The 9736-nt window shown below is 46.4% G+C and overlaps 1 protein-coding gene across 1 annotated transcript in view; it reads left to right on the top strand.

Moving 5' to 3' along the window:
• The window catches only part of DDB2 (damage specific DNA binding protein 2), a 26219-nt gene that overhangs the window by 10767 nt on the left and 5716 nt on the right, over positions 1-9736 (top strand). The window contains exon 4 of the mRNA XM_017862026.1: positions 8299-8444. Within this exon, the coding sequence (XP_017717515.1) occupies positions 8299-8444 (146 nt within the window). The remainder of the gene's footprint in view (positions 1-8298; positions 8445-9736) is intronic.

The raw sequence follows: 9736 nt of genomic DNA, 5'->3' as shown, positions 1-9736 counted from the left end.
TCGTGATCCACCCGTCTCGGCCTCCCAAAGTGCTGGGATTACAGGCTTAAGCCACCGCGCACAGCTAATTTTTGTATTTTTAATAGAGACCAAGTTTCACCATATTGGCCAGGCTGGTCTCGGACTCCTAACGTCAAGTGATCTGCCTGCCTTGGCCTCCCAAAGTGCTGTGATTACAGGCATGAGACACTGTGCCTGGCCCGATCCTGTGTCTTAAAAAAAAAAAAAAAAACTCTAACATGTAATACTGCTTTTTTAAAAAAAATTGTGGGCCGGGCTCAGTGTCTCACACCTGTAATCCCAGCACTTTGGGAGGCTGAGATGGACAGATCACGAGGTCAGGAGATCGAGACCATCCTGGCCAACATGGTGAAACCCCGTCTCTACTAAAAATACAAAAAAATCAGCTGAGCATGGTGGCAGGCGCCTGTAATCCCAGCTACTTGGGAGGCTGAGGCAGGAGAATCACTTGAACCCAGGAGGCAGAGGTTGCAGTGACCCGAGATTATGCCACTGCACTCCAGCCTGGACAACAGAGCAAGACTCCATCTCGATTAAAAAAAAAACTGGTAGAAAACACGTAACAAAATTTACAATCTTAACCATTTTTAAGTAAACAGTTTAGTAATGTTAACTATATTCACATTGTTGTACAACAGATCACTGGAACTTTTTTCTTATAAAATTGAAACTCTATACCCACTGAACAACAAGTCTCCACTTCTTCCTCCCCTTATCCCCTGGCAACCATAGTACTACTTTCTGCTTCTGTGAGTTTGACTACTTTAGATATCTCATCTAAGTAGAATCATACAGTATTTGTCTTTTTATGACATGCTTATTTCCCTTAATGCAGTGTTTTAAGATTCATCCATATTGTAGCATGTGGCAGAATTTCCTTCTTTTTTAAGGCTGAATAATATTCCATCATTCGTGTGTTCCACCTTCTGTTTATCTGTTTATTCACTGGCAGACACTTAGGTTGACTTCATCTTTTGGCTATTGTGAATAATGCTGCAGTGAATATGGGTGTGCAAATATCCCTTTGAGACCCCGACTTCAGTTCTTTGGGGCTAATGCCAGTAAGTAGGCTTGCTTCATCAAATGGTAATTCTGTTGTTCATTTTTTGAGGAACCACCATACTGTTTACCATACTGGCTATACCATCTCATGTTCCCATCAGCAGTGTACAAATGTTCCTACTTCCCCACTTCCTCACCCACATTTCTTTTCTTTTCTTTTTTTTTTTTTTGAGATGGAGTCTCCCTCTGTCACCCAGGCTGGAATGCAGTGGCGTAGAATCAGCTTACTGCAACCTCTGCCTCCCGAGTTCAACTAATTCTCCTGACTCAGCCTCCAGAGTAGCTGAGATTATAGGCACACACCACCATGCCCAGCTAATTTTTGTATGTTCAGTAGAGATGGGTTTTGCCATGTTGGCCAGGCTGGTCTTGAACTCCTGACCTCAGGTGATTCACCTGCCTTGGCCTCCCAAATTGCTGGGATTACAGGCGTGAGCCACCATGCTCAGCCTTTTCTGTTTTTTTGATAGTGGCCGTCCTAAGCGATGTGAGGTGATAGCAGTGTAGTTTCATTTGCATTTCTCAAATGATTAGTGATGCTGAGCATCTTTACGTGTGCTTCTTGGCCATTTGTATATTTTCTTTGAAGGAATGTCTATTCAAGTCCTTTGCCTTTTTTTTTTTTTTTTTTGAAACAGGGTCTTACTTGGTCACCTAGGCTGCAGTGCAGTGGCATGATCATAGCTCACTGCAGCCTCGAACTTCTGGGCTCTAGTCATCCTGCTGCCTTAGCCAGAGTAGGCTGGGACTGCAGGTGCTTGCCACCATACCCTGCTAACTTTGTTTTATTTTGTTTTTTTCACTATCTCTTACAGAAAGGACTTTCTAACTTAAAAAAAATATTTTTTCATAGAAACTGGGTCTTGCTAGTCTCCCAGGCTGGTCTTGAACTCCTCTTTGCCTGCTTTTAGTTGGGTTATTTGTTGTTGTTTTGTAGGGGTTCTTTATATATTCTGGATATTAACCTCTTTTTTTTTGTTTTTGTTTTTGTTTTTTGAGATGGAGTTTCGCTCCTGTCGTGCAGGCTGGAGTGTAATGGCGCAATCTCCACTCACTGAAATCTCCACCTCCCGGGTTCAAGCAATTCTCCTGCCTCAGCCTCCTGAGTAGCTGGGATTACAGGCGTGAGCCACCACGCCCGGCTAATTTTGTATTTTAGTAGAGACAGGGTTTCACCATGTTGGCCAGGCTGGTCTTAAACTCCTGACCTCAGGTGATCCGCCCACCTCGGCCTCCCAAAGTGCTGGGATTACAGGTGTGAGACACTGTGCCCGGCCATGATATTAACCTCTTATCAGATCTATGATTTGAAAATATCTTCTCCCACTTCATAGATTGCCTTTTCACTCTGTGGATTGTTTCTTTTGATGCCTGATTTTTTTTTTTTTTTTTTTTTTAATTTTGAGATGGAGTTTCACTCTTGTTGCCCGGGCTGGAATGCAATGGTGTGATCTTGACTCACTGCAACCTCTGCCTCCCAGGTTCAAGCAATTCTCCTGCCTCAGCCTCCCAAGAAGCTGGAATTACAGGCACCTACCAACACGCTAAGCTAGCCTGATTTTTTAATAGTGAACCAACCTTGCATTCTTGGAATAAGTTCATCCTGGCCATGATGTATTTATCATTTTTAAATATTACTAGATTGAGTTGGCAAATATTTTAAGATCTTTGCATCTGTGTTCATGTGTAAAATTGGCCAAATCCTTGTCACATTTGTGTATCGGGATTATGCTCATTTCTGGCTGGGCGCGGTGTATCACTCCAGTAATTCCAGCACTTTGGGAGGCCGAGGCGGGCAGGTCACAAAGTCAGGAGATGGAGACCATCCTGGCCAACATGGTGAAACCCAGTCTGTACTAAATATGCAAAAATTAACTGGGTGTGGTGGAGCACTCCTGTCATCCCAGCTACCTGGGAGGCTGAGGCAGGAGAATTGTTTGAACCTGGGAAGCAGAGGTTGCAGTGAGCCGAGATCACGCCACTGCATTCTAGCCTGGCAACAGAGTGGGGCTCCGTCTCAAAAANTTCTGAGAATTGCTTGAGCCCAGGAGGCAGAGGTTGTAGTAAGCTGAGATTGCACTACTGTGGTCCAGCCTGAGCGACAGAGCACGACTCTGTCTCAAAAAAAAAGATTATGCTGCCCTCATTAGCTTGGGAATGATTCCCTTGTTTTCTAGTCTGTGGAGAGGGAGGATTTAAGATCAATATCTAGCTGGGTGCGGTGGCTCACTCCTGTAATCTCAGCACTTTGGGTGGCCAAAGTGGGCAGATCACCTGAGGTCAGGAGTTTGAGGCCAGCCTGGCCAACATGGCAAAACTCTGTCTCTACTAAAAATACACAAAAATTCGCCGAGCATGGTAGCAGGTACCTGTAATTCCAGCTACTCGGGAAGCTGAGGCAGGGGAATTGCTTGAACCCAGGAGGCAGAGGTTGCCGTGAGCCAAGATTGTGTCACTGCACTCCAGCCTGGGCAACAGTGTGGGACTCTGTCTCAAAAAATAAATAAATAAAAATAAAAAAAAAAGAAAGATCAGTATTTCTTCCTCAGCCAGGTCTGGTGGCTCATGACTGTAATCCCAGCACTTTGGGAGGCTGAGGCAGGCAGATCACATGAGGTCAGGAGTTTGAGACCAGCCTGGCCAACATGATGAAACTCCATATCTACTAAAAATACAAAACTTAGTTAAGCGTGGTGGCGTGAGCCTGTAATCCCAGGTACTTGGGAGGCTGAGGCTAGAGAATTGCTTAAACCTGGGAGGCAGAGATTGCAGTGAGCTGAGATCGCACCATTGCACTCCAGCCTGGGCTAGAGTGAGACTCCATCTCAAAAAAAAAAAAAAAAAAATTCTTTCTATCTATCTATCTATCTATCTATCTATCTATCTATCTATCTATCTATCTATCTTCCTCTTTCATCATCTTCTTTTTCCCTTCCTGAACAGTTCAAACCAAAAGTCATTAGGTAGGCTCAAGCAAGATAGATGTTTATGTAGTAGGGAGGCTACAGTGCTGGAAGTACCAGATGCTGGGGCCCCTGAAGCTGAGGTGGATGGCAGGTGGCAGGTGGCAGCTCAGTACATAGAGACTGGGCCCAAGCAAGATCAGAGGGGCATCCGTGCAGGAAGGGGTGGAAAGTACAGGAGGCCAGGCATGGAATAGTGAAGTCTGAAGTGGGGGTAAGGAGGCTGACCCACAGGGAAGTCTAGAGTGGGGTGGCGGAGTCGAGTGGGGTGAGCAGGGCTTTTGCATGGAGAGGGGCGGCCATGGCGCCTGATATGGGCAAGGAAGTTGTGTCTGCATGGTTGAGGGAGTGGAGAGAGAGGAGAGGGTGACTGTGCCCTCGGGAGGGTAAAAGTCCAAGCATCCTAAGGAAGACGTGCATTTGGGGGGTGTGTGGCAGCAATAGTGGAAGACTGGTTAAATACAAGGAGATTAATCAAATATGTAAGTATATTGAGTATAATGGGAACCACATTTTTCACTGTCAAAGAAGGGAATTATAAATATGGAAAGAGAGAAACTCGAATCAACTCTGTGGTGTTGAATTCAAATTGAAGACATTGATACGAAATTATGATTTTCAGTATACAAAGTAAAGACAGTTGTGAAGCAATCTGATTGCAGATTCTTTTTACAGCTTTATTACCTTAATCTTTTATAAGTGTCTCACCCCATGCTTAATTTGATGGCTCTTTTTTTTTTTTTTCCAATAGAGATAGGGTCTTGCTCTGCTGCCCAGGCTGGAATGCAGTGGTAGGATCATAGCTTACTGCAGCCTTGAACTCTTGGGCTCAAGTCATCATCCCGCCTCAGCCTCTCGAATAGCTATGAGCACAGGTGTGCACCATCACTCCCAGCTGATTTTTTTTTTTTTTTTCTTTGAGACGGAGTCCACGTCTGTCCGCCAGGCTGGAGTGCAGTGGATCTCAGTCACTGCAAGCTCGCCTCCCGGGTTCACGCCATTCTCCTGCCTTCAGCCTCCGGAGTAGCTGGGGCACTACAGCGCGCCCGGCCACTCGGCCCAGCGAGTTTTTCTGTATTTTTAGTAGAGGCGGGGTTTCAGCCGTGTTAGCCAGGACTGGCTCGATCTCCTGACGGATCCGCCATCTCCTGGCCTCCAAAGTGCTGGGGATTACAGGCTGAAGCCACCACGCCTGGCCTCCAGCTGATTTTACATAATTTTTTATAGAGGCTGGACCCAGTGGGTCATGCCTGTAACAGGACTTTGGGACGCTGAGGTGGAAGGATTGCTTGAGCCCAGGAATTTGAGACCAGCCTGAGTTACATAGTGAGACCTCGTCTCTAAAAAAAATAAATAAATAATAAAAACTGGTGACACACACCTATAGCCCCAGATACTTGGGAGGCTGAGGCAGTGGGAGGACTGCTTGAGCCCAGGAGGTTGGGGCTACACTGAGCCAGGATTGCACCACTGCATCAAGGTTTCGAACTCCTGGCCTTAAGCGATTCTCCTGCCCCAGCCCCCCAAAATACTGGGATTATAGATGTAAGCTACTGTGCCCAGCCAATGGCTATTCTTTTTGCAACTCATTACCGAGTTCTCCCAAAGCTTTCAACACGGCTTTTGTAGAAGTAACAATGTCCTTTGTTTTTGCACGTATTTCATCAGTTTACATGCTTAATTAAATTTGGTATTAATTACAATAAAAGATGCAACTGGAATAAACAGATTTGAGAACAACTACAACCATCCCTTGGTTTGGTAAGCATAGAACTCAACTGGAGGGAGCAGATGATTATCATACTACCAGCAAGCATTTGGCAGACCGTGAGCATTAGAATGACCGTGAGGTTAGAATGTTTTATAGAGGGAAGGGAACGTGCCAGTTAGTATGTTGCGATAGCTAAGTGGTTGTTGCATAGAGGAACTTGTACAGTTCTACGAGGCTGGGATAGCTGCAGCGTAAGGAAGAAGTGGAAAAGTTTACATCTTGGGGATGTAAAGTTCTTAAAACAGTGCCTGCCCAGGCACAGTGGCTCACGCCTGTAATCCCAGCACTTTGGGAGGCTGAGGCAGGCCAATCTCCTGAAGTTGGGAGTTCCAGACCAGCCTGACCAACATGGTGAAACCCGTCTTTACTAAAAATACAAAAATTAGCCGGGTGTGATGGTACGGGCATGTAATCCCAGCTACTCAGGAGGCTGAGGCAGGAGGATCGCTTGAATCCAGGAGGTGGAGGCTGCAGTGAGGTGAGGTTGTGCCACCGCACTCCAGCCTGGGCGACAGAGCAAGACTCCATCTCAAAAAAAAAAAAAAGAAAGAAAATCCCCCCAAAAAAACAGTGCCTAATACATAGTAAGCAATTAATAAGGTTAAGCCATGATATTATCATGATTACTTTCATCATAGTTTTCTGGGATGACTGGAAGAATAGGAAGGGGCACAGATCTGACTCTTGCCCTCCTGACTCCGCCACTGCTCTGAGCTGAAGCTCTTCTAAAGAAAGCACTTTGGGAATAACAAATTAGGGCACATCCATAAAATGGAATACCTCAGCAATAAAATGAGATGAGCTGTTGATACAGCAAACTCAGATGAATCTCAGAGGCATGATGAGTGACATGAAACAAGACAATCTCAAAAGGTTGCATACTGCCTAATTCATTTACACGACATTCTATTTTAATTCTATTTTTAATTTAATTTAATTTTATTTTTAGAGACAGGATCTTGCTCTGTCACCCACGCTAGAGTGCAGTGATGTGATCACAACTCATTACAGCCTCGACCTCCAGGCTTCCGTCATCCTCCCACCTCAGCCTTCTGAGTAGCTAGAACCACAGGCACCTACCACCATGCCTATCTATCTATCTATCTATCTATCTATCTATCTATCTATCTATACATATATATATATATATTTTTTTTTTTTGTAGAGATGGGGGTCTCCCTATATTGCTCAGGCTGGTCTGGAACTCCTGGCCTCAAGCAGTCCCCCCGCCTCAGTCTCCCAGCTGGTGGGATTACTGTGCCCGGTCTATTGGACATTCTATGAGGGCAAAACAATAGTGACAGAGAATAGATCAGCCAGGGGCTGGGGGCGAGGGGAGGGTGTGATTGCAATGGGATAGCACAATGGAGTTTTTGGGCTGTTGCAAATGTTCTGCATTTTGATTTGGGTGGTGGCTATTTAAATCTATACATATGTTAAAATTCAGAGAACTGTATACCCCAAATTTGCTATATGTTAATTAAAAAAAAGAAAGTAAAAATAAAGCCTTAAGAAATGAAGGGAGGCCAGACTTAGTGGCTCAAGCTTATAATCCCAGCACTTTGGGAGGCTGAGGCTGGCGGATCATCTGAGGTCAGGAGTTCAAGACTAGCCTGGCCAACATGGTGAAACCCCATCTCTTCTAAAAATACAAAATTTAGCCATGCGTGGTGGTGGGCACCTGTAATCCCAGCTGCTTGGGAGGCTGAGCCAGGAGAATCGCTTGAACCTAGAAGGCGGAGGTTGCAATGAGCCGAGATCACGCCATTGCACTCCAGCCTGGGTGACAGAGTGGGACTCCATCTCAAAAGAAAACAAAAAAAAAAAAAGGAAAGGAAGGAAGGGAGGGAGGGAGGAAGAAAGAGAAAGAAAGAAAGGAAAGAAAAGAACAGGCCAGGCGAAGTGGCTCATGCCTGTAAATCTTAGCACTTTGGGAAGCCACGGCAGGAGGATCGCTTGAGCTCAGGAGTTTGAGACCAGCCTGGGCACCACAATGAGACCCTGTCTCTACCAACAATTTTTTAAAAATTAGCACTTGTAATGCCAGCACTTAGGGAGGCCAAGGTGGGCAGATCGCTTGAGCGCAAGAGTTCAAGACCAGCCTGGGCAACATGACAAAACCCCATCTTTAAAAAAAAAAAAATACAAAAATGAACTGGGCATGGTGTGTGCACCTGTAGTCCCAGCTACTTGGGAGGCTGAGGTGAGAGGATCACTTGAGCCTGGGAGATTGAGGCTGCAGTGAGCCGTGTTCGTGCCACTGCACTTCAGTCTAAGTGACAGAGAAAGACCCTATTTCAAAGGAAAAGAAAAAGAAGTGAAGGCCCTGTGGAGAGCGTCCTAGTGTTTAGGTGTCCAAGCTGACCTGTCCCCACACACTGCTCGTTGGTGCTTCTGTGACAGCGCAGCACGTGTGCCCAGGCCTGGTTCCTCACTGCCAGGCCCATCATCACTCACTGGCTTTTTCCTTCCTCGTGTTAGATTGGAGCTGGAGGGAGCATCACTGGGCTGAAGTTTAACCCTCTCAATACCAACCAGTTTTACGCCTCCTCAATGGAGGGAACAACTAGGCTGCAAGACTTTAAAGGCAACATTCTACGAGTTTTTGCCAGCTCAGACACCATCAAGTGAGTAGTTTAACTAGGAGGGGAAAGGGCTTCTAAGCTTAGGTGTAGTTCCGGCAAGAGCATCCAGATCCCATTTCCTTAACCCAACCTGGCACAGGGAAGAAAGGAAAGATGTCAGCCACTTTCCGCCCTTTTCTCTTTCTCAAACTGCTCCTTGGCCACCCTCACTTTGGTCCAGGTGGGTTACTGCTTTGGGAAGGTGTTCTGGAGCCTCAGCTCTTCTGTAAGTCATACCTGTATTAGACTAGACCTTGACCTTCACTAGATAAGCCAGCATGGCACAGGCCCAGAAAGCCACCTAGAGAATGGAGCAGCAGCTAAGAACTTGAGACTGAATTCCCTGCACTCACTGTGGTGTAATGACCTGAGCTGTTCCTGGGTGGAAGCTTACATGGATGGAATCTTGTCCATAAAGTGCTCTGGACTTCCCAAGAGAAGGTGGCTGGAGAAATTACAGAATGCAGCTGGGTGCGGTGGCTCATGCCTGTAATCCCAGCACTTTGGGAGGCCAAGGTGGGTGGATCACCTGAGGTCAGGAGTTCAAGACCAGCCTGGCCAACATGGTGAAACCCCATCTCTACTAACAATACAAAAAATGAGCCGGACATCGTGGTAGGTGCCTGTAATTCCCAGCTACTTGGGAGTCTGAAGCAAGAGAATAGCTTGAACCCAGGAGGCAGAGGTTGCAGTGAGCCGAGATTGCGCCATTGCACTCCAGGCTGAGCAACAAGAGTGAAATTCCATCTCAAAAAAAAGAAGAAGTTACAGAATACTCGTCACTTTGATTTCCAGCTAGAGCCAGGACTCTGACTGCTCCCTGAGGAATAAGTGAGGGTGCTGGGGTGTAACTAGCATTGGATGGGATCCTGGGCTGTCCTGCAGGGATGAGGAGTGCATGCGCAATTCAGTAGGCGATTGGATAGACAAGGCTCCAGGCTAGTTTTCCGCAAGAAATCTTCCTGCTTGAAAATATTCATAGGGGATGGCAAAAGTCAGTGTAGCATGGATTTGAGGGTTTGAGAGAAAAACTGTGAGCTGAGCTCCTCTGGCTGGATAGCAGGATCCCTGAAGCACCCGCCTAGTCAGCCTCCCAGTCCAGTGGTTTGAGGGACCAGAAGAGCTCCTGGTTGTGTGTTTTTTCCCTCAGTGTTCAGAAGGGGGCAGAAGTGCCTTTCCAGCCAGCTCTGAGGAACAGAGCCAGGCAATCCCTGTTTGGCTTGTGTCTCCTTTGGCCCAAAGGGTGGAGAGTGAAAGGAGAGAGCAGTAAAGGAGGCTTGCTCAGAACCCGGGGG

The sequence above is a fragment of the Rhinopithecus bieti genome, unplaced genomic scaffold (assembly GCF_001698545.2).
Source record: "Rhinopithecus bieti isolate Rb0 unplaced genomic scaffold, ASM169854v2 scaffold_61533, whole genome shotgun sequence".
Classification (NCBI taxonomy): Eukaryota; Metazoa; Chordata; class Mammalia; order Primates; family Cercopithecidae; genus Rhinopithecus; species Rhinopithecus bieti.
Note: the sequence above shows the minus strand (reverse complement) of the source record. Positions and strands in the feature narration are given on the sequence as shown.